At 42.9% G+C, this 18,464-nt stretch overlaps 1 protein-coding gene across 6 annotated transcripts in view; it reads left to right on the forward strand.

Moving 5' to 3' along the window:
• The window catches only part of GFRA1 (GDNF family receptor alpha 1), a 216,669-nt gene that overhangs the window by 53,291 nt on the left and 144,914 nt on the right, over nt 1-18,464 (forward strand). The window contains exon 5 of one of the 6 annotated variants that reach the window (XM_055248192.2): nt 8,784-8,798. The exons of the other annotated variants lie outside the window; for them this stretch is intronic. Coding sequence (XP_055104167.1) covers nt 8,784-8,798 — 15 coding nt within the window. The remainder of the gene's footprint in view (nt 1-8,783; nt 8,799-18,464) is intronic. 6 annotated transcript variants of the gene reach the window in all.

Here is an 18,464-nt window from a genome sequence, read left to right on the forward strand (position 1 = left end):
TTACCTTAAAGTTGTCCATCCTGGTAAAGAGAGAGATTTATTCTGCTGGACACTTGTAAACATCCAGTTTGAATTTTGGAAACTGGGTAACCAACCTGATTAAAACCTGGATCACACAGAGCTGGCTGAGGAATACATGTGCGATAAAATGTATCATTTGACTTGGAAATGAAGATGAAAAAACATCTTTCAGGAAGTGTGTGTTGGGTGGGTGGGTCGGGGGATTAAAACTTGATTTAAGAAGGTAATAGAAACTTAAAGGTTTCAGATGGCTTGTAATTTATCTGTAATGGGAAAAATACTTTACCACAGATAATATCTTGGAATAAATTTGAAATCACAGGCTGTATTATGGATGTGTTTGTGAATGTATGTGATTTGCAAAGAATGAAATTTTTTTGTGAATGTAATTTAGCATGCGTAAGATGACAAATAAGCTATATGCAGTAAGAGTCCATTTGATACAATGTGTGTAATTTTAAACTTAAAACCATCGTGCTTTAGAACTGGAAGGGACCTTAGAGATCATCTAGTAGAAATCATTTTGCAAATGGAAGAACGGAATCCCAGGGAAGGTGAATGGCTTTGCCTGCACTGCAAACTAGAATCCAGATGTTTAGACAATTGTGTTTGGAGACTTTTTACAATGTGAAGCTTGATATCCAGGGGCTCACTTTTAGTATTTTACCAGTAGTAGTTTTATGTCATTGCTAATCACAGCTATAACGTAATTTCTTCTGGAAGATGGACCATCTCTTCAGCCCTTTGCATATATGGATGCTTAATACAAATACTTTTTGTGACTCCTAATTAATACCCCAATTAATATCCAATGATAGAAGTTTAGGAACATTAAAGCAATGTTACTTGTCAGCTTCTTTTGTTTAGGCTCTTAATGTGGCTTCTTCTGATTTCTCAGCTGATTCAAAAGAATTCAGAGAAGGTCATGTATGCGGCTCTTTTCAAAGGAAAACACTGGTTGCTAGAGGGATCGATTTTTAATATAGTTTCATATCATAGAGATTTTAATAATGCAGTCTAAAATATTTGTACATGAATTCATTAAGCCCAGATTAGTCTTATTATAATTACTCAAAAAGTAATTCAATTTAAGAGAAAACATTTTAAATGGATGTAAAATACACTGTGAGCTGGGAAGCCATACTGTTCTACTTTATCAGCTCTATAAAGTACTAGCAGACTCGAACATAACTTTCATAGTATACAGAATGCAATCATAAAAAGTATTATTCCTAAATCTATTTTTTTATGTTCTTTCAGTAGTTAAGCGCTTTATCCCTCTGTGCTAGGAATGAGATATACTAGGGATAGGATGTCGTAAAAATGGTAGGGGCTCACCAGCTCGTGTCTCTTGCACTGCCTTTCCAAGTCAGCGCAGGCCGATGGGTTATAAGCACACAGCCCAAGATCGATGTTGGCAGCACATTCCCTAGTAAATGTAGCAGGAAGATTCTTCGAGGCTTTTTTTGTTTTGTTTTTTTCTTATCCACAAATAAAATACATTTACTGAGCACCGTGTGCCTTCAGAGGTACAACAGTGACAGGCAAAGTATTGGTCTTCATTTCTAATATGATAAAAGGTGAAGGGAGGCCAGAAGCAAGGAAAATGAGAGAACTTTCTCCAGCCTACGTCCAAAACCAGGTAGAGAAGAAAAGGCAGAGTGAGATAAAAGATCTTGCAGCATTAAAGAGCGGTTGTCATTTTTGGCTTAGAAGGCTGGAGATGCGGAGTGAGGCCTTCCGGTTAGTCCTTAAAGCTATTACCAAGGCTCACCGGGGCTCTGTTCAGTTTGAGCAACCTTATTGTGCCTGGAGGAAGCAGGGGGGTCATGAATATTGGCCGTGTGGCTACACGGTTGCCTGAGCTGTCTGGCTTTGGAGACACAGAAAACTAATCACAGTCCCTATGTGGTGCCACTGAGGCTGAGCGGGGACTCTGGAGGAGCTCTGGACTCTGGCCATGCTCCGGGAGAGACAGACCTGCACCTGGGCAGGAAGGGGCTCTGCTTCAGTGGTTTGTTGTGCTCAAACTTTATTTAATAAAGCAATGGAACCCTTTTATCAGGCAAATTCTCCATAGAACCCCGCTATAGGGAACAGAACAGCTCTCTTAGCAGTGCTGCCAATTCAGCCGTCCCCATACAGTTCCTACCTCTTTTGACCCTTATCCACCAGGGAGTGTGGCTTGAGATGCTGATCAAAGCCCAGGACAGGGCTAGCTGAGCCCGCTAAATCGTGGTCTTGAGAAACAAAGGCAGGTCCAGAGGAGACGGGCAGTGTTAAAGGAATGAGTGGTACCCGAAACAAAGGTCAGGCCTTGGGTTTCTGGCACCTCTGGGTTCTAACCACCACGTTAGATCACTGGTGTTTGAAGGCAGGATGTCATTGGATCACTGATGTCAAGGCTTAAAAATAATTCATTCATAGGTAATATCTGAGAATTGATTTGGGGCTTCTGAATGGCATATAGCTACAGGATGACAAGAAGGAATTAGAAGGATCATTTTATTTTCATGAATTTTCCTCTCATGATTCCTTTACAGTCCTATGAAGTTGCAGAGGTTTTTCAAATGGTAGACAATCAATAAATGTTTTTTGAATAATAATACTATAATTTATAGAAGACTTTCTGGGTACCAGTTATCGTGTTCTCTTATAGGCAATCTCTCATTCAGTCTCCATAGCAAATTTTGTCTCTGCAAAAATTACCTGTTGTTACTGGCATGTTGCCGATGAGAAAATCAAGGCTTGGGGAGATAAAATAATTTGCCCAAGATCACACAGGCAGACATAGGACCAGCTCTGACTTCAGAACCTGAGTTTTTATGACCCTGTTTCTGTTGCTTATTACTATACCATTGACTTTCACCTATTGAACATGCAGCATAAACCAGCCACCGTGTGCTAAGTGCTTTACATATATGCTTTTGACTGTCCTCCTAGGTATTCTGCAAGATAAATTTTATTATCCTCATTTTACAAGTGAGGAAGTGAAGACTCATAGAGTTTAAATAGCTAGTCTAGTATGGCTAGGATGCTGGCCTTTGCCAGGATTGAACGAATATTATTTGACTACAAAGTACTTGTGCTCTGTGCTGATTAAATTATCCCACTTGATCCTCATGATATTCCTGTGGTAGGGAAAAAGCTTATCCCTACTGTTGCCATTTTATAGATAGGAATGTAAGCTACAATGTGTTGAGTGATTACTCCGGGTGTCCACTTGGTAAGGGGTTGGGACTTGATCCCAGGTCATTGAGATCCAGTGGCCATAATCCTGTGGTGCCACAGCACTGGATCATATAAGGACGCATCCTGTCACCTTTGGAGAGCCCACATGCAGGTCTGGACCTGGGCTTTGTCAACTGAAAACAGAACTGCCCTGGAGTGCCGTGGGTACTCAACAAGTAGGGAGGCATTGATGGGCCCCACTTTTCAACATAAAAAGAAAAAATTCACTCCATTCACAGAGATTTTCGGAAGAAATGTACCGACTGAATTCTTGTTACTCTTTGTGTCTATGTACAGAGCTTGCTGGTTTTTTAACCTTGGTGAGGGGGGCAGCTCAGCTGATTGTGAAATTGACTTTGGTTAATGGTGAACTGACTCCATTCAAGAAAACTACATTCATTCCAGCTGTTCCCTTCCTTGGCCCTGGTTAGTTGGGTCCGAGTAAAATTCGCAGTGCTTTACTGTAAAAGCACTTGAAAGAGAATTTTCTTTCTGTAGCTCAAACCACAGGAGGACTCGCAAGACAGCTGTCTCCCCAGGTGAGACTTCTTAAATGGGAGTTAAGTGCATGCATTTCAAGAAACTAAACTCCCCTCATATATAATTTAACCTAGAAAAGAAAGCAAAATTGAGAGAGTAGTATGATTACATTGTTTGAGAACTAGTAACTTTACCTCCCCCAGTTTTATGGAAGTCACACACAGTTTCACTGTTTGCCATACCTTTAATACTGTGGCGTGTGGGCTAAGTGTGATATTGTAATAATAGTGAGGGTTTCTCTAACCATAGTTATGGACTATGGATTGAAATAGTAAATTATTCCTAGCAGACTGAATGGGCAATAAGACTGCCATCCAGTTCTCCTCATAAAACAAAGCAATAGATAAATAAAGCAGAGCCAACTCACTCAACCTGCATGGCTCTGTGCACTGCTAATTATTAACCCAGGCGCAAGAGAGGGGTTCACCCAGAGTGTAGTTAAGTCATTTTTAATCGAGGTAAACACGAGTCATGTGGATGAGCAGCACTCAAGAAAGTTTAATCAGCAACATTTAGGAATCACCCAGCCTAATTGCCATAACTTATTAATAATAATAAATAATCGAGTCTTTTTATGGCCCCTGTCTCTGGAGGACTCAGTGCATTAAAGATCTCTAGGGTGTGAATCTCTTAGTAGCTGTGGGGGAAGGGGCAAGTATCCTTGATGCTCATTCCTAACTGAAGAAATTGGACAGCAGGGCTAAGAAAGGCAATCTGAGTTCCTTCTTTCTTATTTTCTTCCTCCCACATCTTAATCACCAACTTATACACGCCCTTTCATCTATCTATAGGACCAGAATGGCTCCAGGGGCTGGTGGGGAGGGGGAGGCGGGGCGTGCAGGAGAACAGGCTTTCCTTTGTCCACATGAATGATTGGGGTTGGGGTTTTCTCCCTTGGGAAGTGAGTATGAGCAGAGCTTAGTCTGAAGGAGTTCATTTCCTCTTTACAAGTGTCTCTGGTGCCCTTTGGGCTCAACCTGATTGTGGCTAGAGCGGCCACTGGCAGTTCCCCACTTCATACTGGCATGATTTTCTATTCCTGCAAGAGCAGAAAAGATGGCCCCGAGTCTTATTCTTGGAGTAATTCCCCACAGCAACCAATGGAATGGGAGAACATTTGTATAAATCATTTAACTCTACCTTCACAGCACCATGACAGGGGTATTAGAATATGCCTGGGTTTTCAACGCGGAAACTCAAGCTCAGGAGGTGTAATAGATTGACTCCTGACTTTGTGGTTGGTTAGATTGAAAGGAGAATATCACACTCAAATTGGAGGCCTTTTGATTTTTGTAAGTGACTACTCCCTATAGTTTAGGAGATGAAGGTGGTGGACAGGAACACCAGGGTAGCGAATGGTAAAAATATTTCAATGGCTAATATCCTTTGATATCCACAGTTTGGGAGAGGAAGTTAAAATGTAGCCAACAGCACAGAAACCACCTTCTCCTTTATTTCCCGTTTGTCTGTCCATGAATCATTTGTGCCTGAGCCAGGATCGCAGTTTCATTCTGGAGAAGTGAAATTTTAAAAGAAGGTACCCAAACCATTATTAGACCAAAAAGATAAATAATAATAATGAGAATGGAATGATTTATACCTCAGACCACGAAAGACATAAACTTCGTGTTCCGAGATAATTCATGTGCAAAATTGTTGCAATATTTATACTAGTGTTTATTAAAATTTACATTGGAATAAAATGGTGCAAAATGTAAATGAGGCTTTAAAAGAGTTTTTGGAAAAATCTAAAATAGCTACTATGAGTTTTTGGAATCAAAGATACAAATAGTTACTCCATGTATATTTGTCTGCTAAAGCGTGAAATATACAATGGAATTGGACAGAATAAGGTCACTAAATCCCTGCCCGAATTTCTATCCTCCCTGTCCACTGATACTTTTCAGTGATTCAAATCAGTACTGAATTTTGAAGGAAGTGCTCCTTGTCAAAACCATGCAGAGGAGGCTGAGGATTCTGGACAGATGTCGAGACTGAATCCGTATTTCAAAGACTAATCTTATTTCACTAATGTTTTCAGGGTTGGAAATTTTTGTCTGTATTCATTAGAGGGGAATGATAAATCTCTAACTTGTACTTTGCTAATAATAGTGATGAGCTTTTGTGCTTCATTAAGGTTAAATGAATCTCATGTAGTCCTGGCTCAGCCTTTAACTCCATGTGTGATCTTGAGAAAAAAATCTCTGAACTGTCTGGGACTCAGTTTCCTCATCTGTAAAATGAGGGGGTTGAATCAGATGAGTGCTAGGACAGACCAGCCCTCTTTCCCTCCCTCGTAGGTAGGAGCTTGCCATGGCCAGGCAGGTAGGACCCACAAAGGTGATTAAGAGACATTGCTCTTATCCTCAGGAGCTCATGGTCTATATAAATAACTCATTATAATATGAGCTATAATTGCAACATGCACAAATTACTCCAGGAGCACAGAAGCGGAAACAGTGAATTCCCTCTCTGTGGGAATAAACTTCACAGTGGCTGTGACATTTGAAGGCTGAGTAGGAGGGCTCCTCCAGGTGTGCCGGCTGGTCAGAGGGCGGATGGTGCAGACTATGGGTTCCAGGAAGCAAGTGCATGTGAAATTGTATATTTAGGGAGCTGCACACGGTTCTCACAGTCTCTGGGCAGTGGCATCCCATACACTGCTGGATCAGAATTTGTACTAATGATGAATTACTGAGGTTAGAGACTACTGTATAGTGTGTATCAATTAGAGCAGAGTCAAGGTTTCCTGTAGCGGCACTGACAGGACCCATTTACATCCCAGTTGGCTTTGTTGAATGTAAAAGAAATGGTGATGTTTTTGCCAATTCCCTGAGAATTATGAGCCTGCAATCTGTTTTACCTGCACCACAACCACTGGCCTCAGTGTGCCCTTGGGAGTATGAACGGCTCCCCGTGGGGTCATGTGTGCCCAAGTGGAGTGAAAACTGCCTCCATAGATCTTCTCTTCTTGCATTCTGTTAACCTGCGAGGTGTGTGTCTCAGCCACACCACTGATGGACCCTTGGTTCTTTGTGACTTTGTAGGAGCTGATGTTTCTGGTGATGACAGAGAGCAAAATTAGATGTTGATGATATAGTTCCTACTTCGTTTTTAAGATGAAAATAACTTTAGTTTTAAAATTTGGGTTGTAAATGTAAGGTGTGTTCATTGCTAAAAACTAATACAGAAATGCTTGCATAAAATGTAAAAAGGTGACCCTGAATTCCATTTCCTGAAAATAAGCAATATTTCTGTGACCATTGTCACAGGTCTCTCTTCATACAGGTACACAAATAGGCTCAGGATTATATGTGCCGTTTTGCTATCGGATATTTTCATTCAAAATAATCAAGGTCTTTAAATAGCCATTTAAAACAGCTGCACAATAATCCATTGTGTGAGATATATTATATTTGGCTTGATTCCTTATTGCCAAACAATCAGGCAATATCCAGTGTTTTGCCAGTATAAACAATGCCATGATGAACATTTGTGTAGGTTTCTTTTATACATTTCATTATTTCATTAGAGTCCTAGAAGTGGTATTGTTGGGCCAAGGAATGCATATTTAATATTTTTTTTATATACCGTCAAACTCTCTTCTAGAAGTTTCATTCCTTTTTACAATCCTACTGTCAAAGCAGGAACTGGCTCACGTCTTGAGTGGTGTTGTCTGTATCTCTGCTGGTGTTCTTTTGTCTTTAAGTTACTGAGTGAGAAAGCATGAGCAAATGAGCGTACTTTTGGAGTGAGTGGGAGGCAGTATAAGCAGGGGGAACCTGAATCCACGTGGGAGATGTCAAAAAGTACTTGGCATTTGTACATAAGTTTATGAAAAGATATGTATGAAAATGTTCATCACAATTCCTAATTGCCAAACGTGGAGAACAACCCAATATCCACCAACATTCGAGTGGAGAAATAAACTGTAGTATAACCCCACAGTGAAATACTACATGGCAGTGAGAATGAATGAGCTACCATGTGCTACAATATGGATGATCAGTCCATTTACATAAAATTCAAAACCAGGCCATTGAATTTCTGGTGGGGGTTGTAGTTAGTGACTGCTTGTTTGTTTATTTTTTTTAACTAGATGTGTGTGTGTGTGTGTGTGTGTGTATTTTGAGATGGAATTTCACTCTTGTTGCCCAGGCTGGAGTGCAATGGAGTGATCTCGGCTCACTGCAACCTCTGCCTCCTGGGTTCAAGTGATTCTCCTGCCTCAGCCTCCCGAGTAGCTGGGATTACAGGCACCCACCACTGCGTCTGGCAAATTTTTGTATTTTTAGTAGAGATGGGGTTTCACCATGTCAGCCAGGCTGGTCTTGAACTCCTGACCTCAGGTGATCTGCCTGTCTCAGCCTCTCAAAGTGCTGGGATTACAGGCATGAGCCACCATGCCTGGCCCTAGATGTGTGTTTCCTGGTGTCAGTGTAATTGGCATTTAGGGTGTTTAGTAGCTTCTCAATATTTGTTGAAAAAAATACATTGTTTTTCAACCTAACAGACTTTGACCTTGCTTGTTCCTCTGTGGCCTTGAATGAGTTACTTAACTTTCTAGAGCCTCAGTTTCCCCATCTATAAAATGAGAACTATAATAAAACTTACTTTATAAGATTGTTGTGAAAGTAATATTAATAGCTGCTGATTTTTCTATGTTTACTATGCACTGGGCACTGGTCTAAGCTCTTAAAATGTATGACATCATTTGTTTACTTTTTCCCTTACTTAGATCTATTTTGTGGTTTAGGGAACTGTAAGTCACAGAGTTAGTAAGTGTGAGGCCAGGATTGAAATGCAAGCAGCCTCATTCCAGAGCTTGAGCTCTTAAGCATTGCCCTCCTGAGTTAAAGGAAATATGCATGGAGTGCTTAGCAAAGTCAGCATATGTCATCATCATATTGTCCTTTTCAACATTATTATTAATATTTTTTCTCCTCTCTTTCTCCCCTCTCCCCTCCCCAATTTTTCTTCTCTCCTGGCAGATGTTTTTCAGCAAGGTAAGTTCACCATTTCTTGCCTGCTTTTTCACTGGCTGGGCTCTTTGGGGAATATGGGTATGATCTGTGTGCAGAGGGTTATGGGGCTTCCCATTCTCTATGGACATGTCATATGGGACTTCAGGGACACCATGAAGACAGTGGCTTAAAGTGCCATCAGCCTCCCTGGGCCTCTGCTGTCCAACCTCTGCTTCTTCCTCTGAACCATGCTTGGGGGTAGGATGTAGACTAGACAGCTGGGCAGGGACACTTGGAGAGGGTTTTGTGGCTGGGCCCTGGAAGGAGGGAGGGATGCTGTGGGCCTGGTGAGGGCTGAGACTCTGGAGGGGAGTCTGGGGGAAGGCCCCTGTCCATTGGGGCTCCTGCATCCGGCTCAGCTGCTGCTCCTTATACCAGTGCCAGTGGAGATTTCTTTGCCAAGCAAACATGCCACTGTTGTAGAGGTGTGGCAAGGCCATGGCTGGCTGGCCACTTCATGCCTTTCAACCTCGCCATCTGGGTCTGTGACTGAGATAGTGTCAGCCAGGTGAGAGTGTGCAGTGTCATCTGTTTTACCAGGCAAGGTCATGTGCTCTGAGGAGCTGGAGGTGAAATCCTAGCCCCATATTGGCCCATGTTTTAGTCCCCACTTAGGATGCAGAGCAATTGTGCTCTGGGGTGCAGCAGGAGACTCATGGGTCATGGCCTTCTCGAACCTTCTGGATATACTTCAAGGGGGAATTGCCTTTTTATCACAGTTTGACACTACTGGGTAAAAGTAGCAGGGTATCACTGTTTGTAGTCAAGCTGGGAAATATGTTGGTAGCACACATCTGCTGTGTCTTTCTGGAATCTAAGGCTGGCTTTAGAATAACAAGACTGGTTTAAAAATACACCCAGGCATTCCATAAATAGCTTCCAAATAATCTTACAGGCTTGGTATTTTCACAACTGTTATTTCACCCCAAACATGCAGTGTGTGTTATGGAGAATATCTGCTTTCTCTGATAGAAGTGCAGTTGTGGATAACAATGAGGGTACTGTTGTATTGTCTTTTAAGAGTCTGGAGTCATAGACTTACTTTTATAAATAATTCATAAATCCCAACAAGCTATAAGTAATAAGTTCCATTTGGCTAGAGACTAAGAGATGAGCAAAATTGAAAAGGTGTCGTGACTTTCGTGTAGTGAAAGTGCTGCTGTCAGGGCCTGTTGCTGCAGTGAGTTTTCTTCCTTGACAAATTGGGGGGTCATTGGGGCACTCTAGGCAGATCATTTTTTTTTCTGTGAACTAGAATGTAAGCAACCCCACACTGAATTGCATTTTTCTTCTTGAAACACAAAACATTTGAGTTTGGAAAGTCTTTCTGGAACATGTGTGTTGAGGCTCCTGGAGAATGGGGAGAGGGGAAGCTGGTGTCAGATCTGGCTTTTCTACACACAATGGTGAGCGTTCATGGTGGTTGTAATTGGCAGAAAAAAATGGCTTACCAGACTGCCTCTGTCAAGTTTGCCTTCTTTTTTAATCAATCATGCCATTCGATTGATGGGATTTGCCTGTCAGTAACAATGATATGCAGAGCAAAAGTTATAATCATCCTCAAATCACCAGCTATGGAGACTTAATAACATCTGCCAGAGATGGAAGCCGCTAGCTACCCATTGCTCTGTGTGTCAGTGGTCGGCAGCTCCCTTATAAGGTATTACTCGGATTTCAAATGGAAGGAACTGAACTTGCTTTTGTGAATTATTTACATGGCTCTGGCCATGTTGGACCATTTTGTATAGAGACACATTCTCTAAAATAATGGCAAAGAGCTTGCCCGCTGGTACCCCCTCCTTACCTTTGTTTCTGGCCATCCTGCTTATGAAAATATTGCTCCGTAAAATGTTCAGCTGGTGACAGTTACATCAGCTCTGTGTCTTACAGATGGAATCTAAAACCGTGATCTCCACAAGGTCTTCTGTGGTTGAAACTCAGGGCCAGAATTGTACCATTAAGTTGAAATATGGGGATGATGAATTGTGCTAGAAATCAACAAGCAGAAAACGACTTAGCTTCAAATGAACAGACGCCACTGCATTGTCTGAGGCCCATGCACACAATGGCAACATTGAGTGGCCCTGCCCTCCTGGACACGCCATGGGCATCCAGGCCCTGCTTGCTTTGACTTGGCCAAGGAGTCACGGGCAGTTGGGGGAAACACCGCTTGATAAATGTGTGCTTCTGGCAGTGAGGGAGGGAGGACTCTGCCCAGTGGAGTCCCTGCCTATTTGGGCTGCTGTGCACTGTGGCAGGCAGAAGAGGGAAGCAGGCTTGCAGTTGACAACATCAGACGTTCTCAGAGGAAACAGAAGTTATTTCCTCTGGATTGCATTATCTTATATTTCACTACAGATCAATCTAGTTATAGTAGGTGACAGCACAGCAGTTATTGCTGGGTTTTTCTCTGCCGTGTCTGTGGCATGTGCACGTGAGAGTGTGCATCTAGCCTGCTCTCATGTCATGTTATAGCTTCTTTCTGTTCTTTCATCTGTAAATGCCACTTGCTGCGACGCTTAGACCACAGAGTCTGAGGACGGTCAAGGACCAGCGGGCTTGCAGCTGGGCCTTTCTACATACGAGTTCCAGGGCCATGGGGCCATGTTTTCAAGGAGCCTTAATTGACCTACATTCCCTGTTGTCCACAGAGACATTGCGTGGCTCTCAGGAATTCCAAAGTACCATAGAATTGCTCTTCACAATTTCAAATGCAATTGAAAATTCTATGTGTGCATGCGTGTCTAGGGTCTTGAGTTTTAGGGCACTTTAATACCAATCGTTTACTAATGATGAAGTCAGGACCACACAAACACACATGCACGCCTCATTTGAAGTTACTGAAGCACCTTTTGAATGCTCATCCGTTGCCTCAACCTTGATTCTGAAATCGAACAGAAACTGAGCAAGCCACTTGGAAATCACAACAGTACCACTCAGCAGAGCATTTTAAAGCGTAAGAGGGCACAGTATAAAGATTTCACCATTTAGTTCATTCTCCCTGTGCTGTCAGCTGAAGTCCCTTAAAGACTCTGAGCACAGAGAGGTATAGCCTTTCCTCCTCCCTTATTCTCATCTGGAGCCAGGATCTTGTTAATGGAGAGATTTTTCTTCCAGCTCCAGTAATTTGCGATACCCCTCAAACACAGGGCATGACATGTTTATTCTGTAGCCAGTACATATGCACAGGGCACTTTTTAGACCTTGAGAATAAGTGAAAAAGACAGCAAAGGGTCCTGTTTTCGTGGAACTTATAGTCTAGCTTGAGGGGCATTCTGTAGTCAAGTTTCCGAATAAGGTGAATTCAAACAGGAATGAATGAAGAAAATATCTCAGGGTGATGTGCTGGTGGCTACTAGGGCCACTGCAGAAGGAGTGGCCAGAGAATGACAAGTAGGGCCAATTATTGAAGTATCTGGGGGAGGACAGAAGGATTTATAAGGCAGAAACACCCCGATGTTCCAGGCTCAGAAGAAAGCCTGGGGTGTGTCTGGAGCTCGTGAGTGAAGGAGGAAGTTGTGTGAAATGAACAAGGAGAACAGGGCATCTAGGGAGCTGAGAGGAAGGGAGTCGGAGGTGAGTTTTAAGCAGGAGAATGGCATGGTCTTATTCACATTTAAAAATGACCACTCTGGATGCTGCGAAAACACACGGAATAGTACATGAGAAGTGCAAATCAGGACCAGCACTGAGGGCCGAGTGGGAGGCTCTACCGTGCTTCATGAGTCTCTGCTGTCTTGGGCAGTGGGAACGGGTAGCCCCATTCCCAGCCAGCTCACCTCTGCTGAGTGCCCACTTTCTGCTCGCTTTGCCTGAAGAGGGTCTTGTGCCTATGACTTACATCTGCTGTCCTTAAGGCTGGCAAATTATGCTCATCAGGACATCATTAAAATATTCCTATATGTGTCTTCAGAATTCCACTTTTCTGCAATACATAAATACATGTGTGTATCATATGTATTACATGCATATGATATATATATATACATATATATATATCATATATTTTTTAGCCTCAGCTGAGTACGATGCAGAGGAAAGACACCAAATTCCAAGGTCTCCAGGACCACTGGCAACAAAGAAAGGGGGTTTTTGTGGGACTGTGGCTCCCTTGATACCACATGCCCATTTGCCATGGGTGGCTACTCCCCAGCTCTGCAGAGTGAGGCCAGGCAGGAATTTGGACCCACAATTGCCACATAGCCAGGATTTTCAAGAGAAGCCAGGAATCTGGAATGGTGTGCCAAACCTTACAATGTTTAAGCTTTTAATTAAAGGTTAAACAAACAAACTGAACTCATCTATGGCCAGAATGGCCTCTGATCTCAGATTGGTAACAGGTGATTAGGAAACCTCAGTTTTTATCCAGCAAGGTTGCGACTTTTGCAGGGGGAGTTTGGCCAGGTGCTTTGGCCTCTGGCCTCAGTTTTCTCATCTGTAAAATGAGAGAATTGGAGAGATCCCTGACCCTGTTTGTCTTTCGGTAGATGCTCTATCTTGAGAAGTTTTAAGTGGACTTGAGTTAATAGAGTACAGAAATATCCCTTGTGCAGGTTTTGACTATGCACTAGATAACCTGGGTGAAAGCAGAGGCTTCCCTCATGGTGGTGAATTAAGGTTAAAAGAATGTGGTTTCAGAAGTGTAACCTGTTCACATGGCCATTTTGAAACATCAGCTCTTTCCCATGTAGATAAATACTGGAATCCACAATGGATGGCATTGCTTTTATTAATTTGAAGAGAACAATAAATCATAGTTTGGTTTCTGGCAGCCGAGCCAAGCCTGTTAATTGTTGGGGTGGGCTTGTGGTGACGGGCCCACTGCCATTTATCAGGAGCTTGACTTGAGCTCTTTTGCGTATTTCAAACTTATGGGTCAAACTGCTGGGCCTTCGTCTTAGGTTTACTCAGCCACTTCTGAAAACCCATCTATTATAAAGCTGTGACCCCTTAGCCATGAATTATGCTGCCCCTGATAATGTCTTACATTATAAAAGATTGTTTTCTTTATGAGTGTGGGATTTGAGTGAATAAATGAAATCTATTTTTACCACTTCCAGGTAAACATTCCAAGTGTTATGTGATGGCAAACTAGGAAATGAGAAAAATGCATGAACACTTTTATGGTGGAAAGTGGATGGCTCCCCAGTCACACTCCTCTGTGCAAATGTTTCAGTAGAATCAGTAGAATATTCGAAGTCATGTAGGAAATGCATCCATCTTTCCGGCACGAACGGAACAACATTACCATTTAATTTTGCATAGATTCACTTTGTGTGTGTGTGTGTGTGTGATGTATGAGGAAAATGATAACCAGATTTAAATAATCACCTTCTCGGAGATGTTGTATCACATTCTACGGGGGCTGTGCGAGGCTGTCTCTTCCCTGCCAGGTGACCTTGGAGTGGAGCTTTCCTTGTCACAGATTCATTGTGTGCCCACTCCCATCTGAGGGCATGAGTTTGGGGTGAGGTTTTAGAGGGTCTCCTACTGCTAACTTGTCTTCCAAAATTCCTGATCAAGAAAGAAGGAAACTTTTAGATTTTTTTGTTGAGGTCGTGGCTATAAAAGAAGAGCAGTTTGTCCTTTTAAAGAATATATCTATATATCTATATAGATATATATAGTTTTTTTTTTTTTTTTTTTTTGAGATGAAGTCTAGCTCTGTCGCCAGGCTGGAGTGCAGTGGTGCGTTCTTGGCTCACTGCAACCTCTGCCTCCCAGGTTCAAGTGATTCTCCTGCCTCAGCCTCCTGAGTATCTGGGATTACAGGCATGTGCCGCTACGCCCAGCTAATTTTTTTATTTTTACTAGAGATGGGGTTTCACCTTGTTGGCGAGATGGTCTTGATCTCCTGACCTCATGATCTGCCCACCTCGGCCTCCTCAAGTGTTGGGATTACAGGTGTGAGTCACCGTGCCCCGCCCCTTTTAAAATTTTTATTGAGATAATAATAATGCTAGTGTTTCTGTGCCTGTGTATTCCAGACATTGAGCTAAGTATTTTGCACACATTTCTTCACTGAATCTACCCCAAACTTTATAAGGTACTGCATAACAATGGTCCAGTCAATGACAGCATAAATGAGGTGGTCCCACAAGATTATAATATTGGATTTTTTCTATGCATTTTCTATGTTTATATATACTTAGATTCTTACCATTGTGTCACATCATATCAAGGGCACATTCTATCAATGTGATTTATGACAGCTGATGTTGATCTTGATCACTTGGCTGAAATAGTGTGTGTCAAGTTTCTCCACTGGTGTGGTTACTTTCCTCCTCCTTTCCATACTATACTCTTTGGAAGGAAATCTATGCACAGCCTACCTTTAAGGAGTGGGGAGTTATGCTCCACCTCACTGAGGGTTGCCTATCTACGTAAATTATTCTTCTGCACTGGAGACTTGCCACTTATCCTTCATGTATGTATGTATTCAATAACTTCCATCAATATGAACTCATAGATATTTATGTTATGCTTTGAGTTCTAATCTGTTACTATTTTATTTATTTTGTTGCTCAAATTGTTCCCATTTTGGCCACTTGGAGCTCTTTCAGCTGGCTTCTATGCCTGTTTGACATATTCCTTAACAAAAGTAACTTTTTGAGCACTTCTGTAATACTTATGGCACTAGAAGATGCTCCAGGCTCATCATTTATATTTCCCACCGCAATCCCACAATCAATAGGATTGTACAATCATTTCTCCAAGGAATCCTGGTTCTGATTATTGAAGAATGATACAAGAAACCAAGATCTGGGTGTTAGGTGTGCTTATTGCTACTGGGGTGTCCTTTCTTTTAGGCCCTCCTAGCTGACAGAGCAAATAAGTATATGCAAGTACACTGACCTGTGCATATACACACATCTGTGAATATATATATAACCAGGTGTATAAATATTAAGCATGAGTTCCTCTTGATGTGTTCAACTCTAACCCATCACCACATGGGTCATTCTAGCCTCCTCTCATTGGTTATTTGTAAATTCCCACTCCCATGGTAAGACACCTGGACCAGGATTTTGACTTCAGGTCCATCTACCTGGGTTCAGTCTGCTTTCTTGACACCTAGAGAAGGGCTTTCATCTACCCACAGTGGGACAAAGTCACAGATCCTTGACCCTTTCCAAGGCCAGACATGACTGCTCAGATGTAGAAGTACAAGTTTATTGCATGCCCTTCTGCTTCTACGCCAGACCCAGGCTTGTTCTCAGGACTTCTCAGCCAATTCTAGCTTTGCTAGTTTCTCAGTGGGTTTGCCTTATCTAGAGGAGAGGCCAATTGCATAGTGTCTTGTTTCTGTGCAAAGGCATTTGTGCTTTTCCCATAGCCTAGGCAAGCCAGGCACAAAAAAACAACTGTTTATAATACTCCAGCTGTTGAGTGCTTAAACCCTCTGTACCTTCCCTAATTGATTGAGTGCTTAAACCCTCTGTACCTTTTTTCCCAATTGAGATTGTTGCTCACTGGGGACCAGGAAAGAGCCATCTTTTAAGTCTCTGAGTTTGTCCTGGGGCTAGATTATGAGGCTTCTGGGAATCTCCTGCTTGGGCAGGAGGAGGGTGGTCGTGTGCATGAATGGTTTAGCATGTTTATCTGTCTGGGCTGGTGCCCATGTGCCATCTTCCCCCAGCTGCCTCTCTCTGATGCCCCTTCCCAGATGCCTGTGCTGGTGCACAGTCGCCTCCAGCCAGAGCTGTTATTATTTGGAGACCTGCTGTGAAGGCTGCATCTATCAGCCAGCTGACAGGGGTGCCTGTGGAGATATGCGGAGCCTATTTTCTGATTCTTTCTGCAGCCTCTGATGCACCTGGTTCCCTTCAGCCCAGCAGTCAGAGATTGGGGGCTGCTTGAACCCCTGATGTCTGGGAGCCCCACTCGCATTGTTTTTGGAGCCTGGCTTGCTGGAAGTCACAGAGAATTACAAACAATTGTAGTTGATTCATACGAATTTTTTGTTAGCAGCTGAAGTGATCTTTTGGAATGCAATTTGTGAGTTCATAGAAATGTGTTCTTTACACTTGACAGTAGGTTTGGTAATATGTTCTGCTGATGGCTGGGTGTGGCCACTCATTGACAAGTGGCTTTCTTCTAGGGGATACTGGGCCAGACCTCCTCGAGCCCTGATACCTGCCTTCATTTCTAGCACCCCTCCCCCATCTCACCCCATTCATCTTCATAAGGCTTGGCCAGATTTTTCCCTGTTCTTCAAAATGCTCATCCACGCCTGCCCCTATGTCTTTGGATGGACTGATTCCTCTACCTGGAGTTCTTTTACCTCTTTTCAACACCCCATCCTCAGAAAAGTAGCCAGGCTCTGCCATCAAGGGGGCTGGCCCAGCTGGGGATGTAACATGATTTGGATTTGTGTCCTCCCCTTAATCCAAAATCTCGTATCAAATTGGAGGAGGGGCCTGGTGGGAGGTGATTAGATCATGAGGGTGGATTTCCCCATTGCCGTTCTCATGATAGTGAGTATGTTCTCATGAGATCTAATGGTTTAAAAGAGTGTGGCATGTCCCCTTTAGCTCTCTCTCTCTCCTGCTCCACCATGGTAAGACATGCTTGCTTCCCCTTCCACCATGATTGTAAGTTTCCTAAAGCCTCCCAGCCATGCTTCCTGTTAAGCCTGTAAGTCAATGAAAGTCTTTTCTTCATAAATTACCCAGTCTCGGTTAGTTCTTTCTAGCAGTGTGAGAATGGACCAATACAAGGTGCTTGTCTCTGGTGTGTGTGGGGAGAGGCAGACTCTCATTTCCACATGGTCTTCTAATGTCTTATTATGACCATATTCACAGCCACTGTGACATTTTCCTTGGAAATCTTTGAGAAGATGCCACCCAATGCCCCTTATAGATATGCTGCTGCTTTTGCTTATTCTTCAAAACTCAGCCCAAATCCTTTCTGCTGGAAGTCAGGTTGCCTCTGACTCACCCCACCCCCCAAGTGGGAGTTCTGCCCACCCCTCTGTTAGCACTTTCCTCTCACTCTCAGAATGATCTGTCTACACATCTGGCTCCCCACACCAGATTGAGCTCCTAGAGAGGATGGAGCTTGTCTTTTATTTTGAATCCCTGGGACCCAGCGCAGTGTTGAGCACATAGTAGAGGCTCAACAGATGTTTGATGAATGAAAGTGGAAAAGAGGACAAAGCTCGGAGGAATCGGTGTTTTGTGTGAGCTGAGAGTATGTACATGCTTCTCATATGTTCATATTTGATAGCCTAGGTCCTTTTATGAGGTTGATGCAGAACTCTGGTAGTGTAATCAATGATCATGTTGACAGTGAATCCAAATCCTACTTTATTCTTGAATCCAAAAATCTTTCTCCGTTTTGTTCCCTCACTACCATTCTTTGGAGTAGGTGGCAGAGATGAGGGGGGTGGGGACAGTGTTTGGACTTAGAATGAATCAGCAAGTATTTACTTGCCCAGGTTTGTACAAGGCATGAACAGGGACCCCAGGGGACTTAGCAGATACTGCCTCTGTTTTCTAAGAACCAACAGTTTCACTGGAGACCCAAGGCTGGTTGGTCTGTGGGTGCTGTCCTCTTCCAGTACAGGAGGAAGCTTTACAGATAGGTGTCCCTGAAGGAGAGGCTACTACAAGAATGGTTTGGGAGATGGTTTTGAAGGAAACTGAA

Source organism: Symphalangus syndactylus, chromosome 2 (assembly GCF_028878055.3).
Source record: "Symphalangus syndactylus isolate Jambi chromosome 2, NHGRI_mSymSyn1-v2.1_pri, whole genome shotgun sequence".
NCBI lineage: Eukaryota > Metazoa > Chordata > Mammalia > Primates > Hylobatidae > Symphalangus > Symphalangus syndactylus.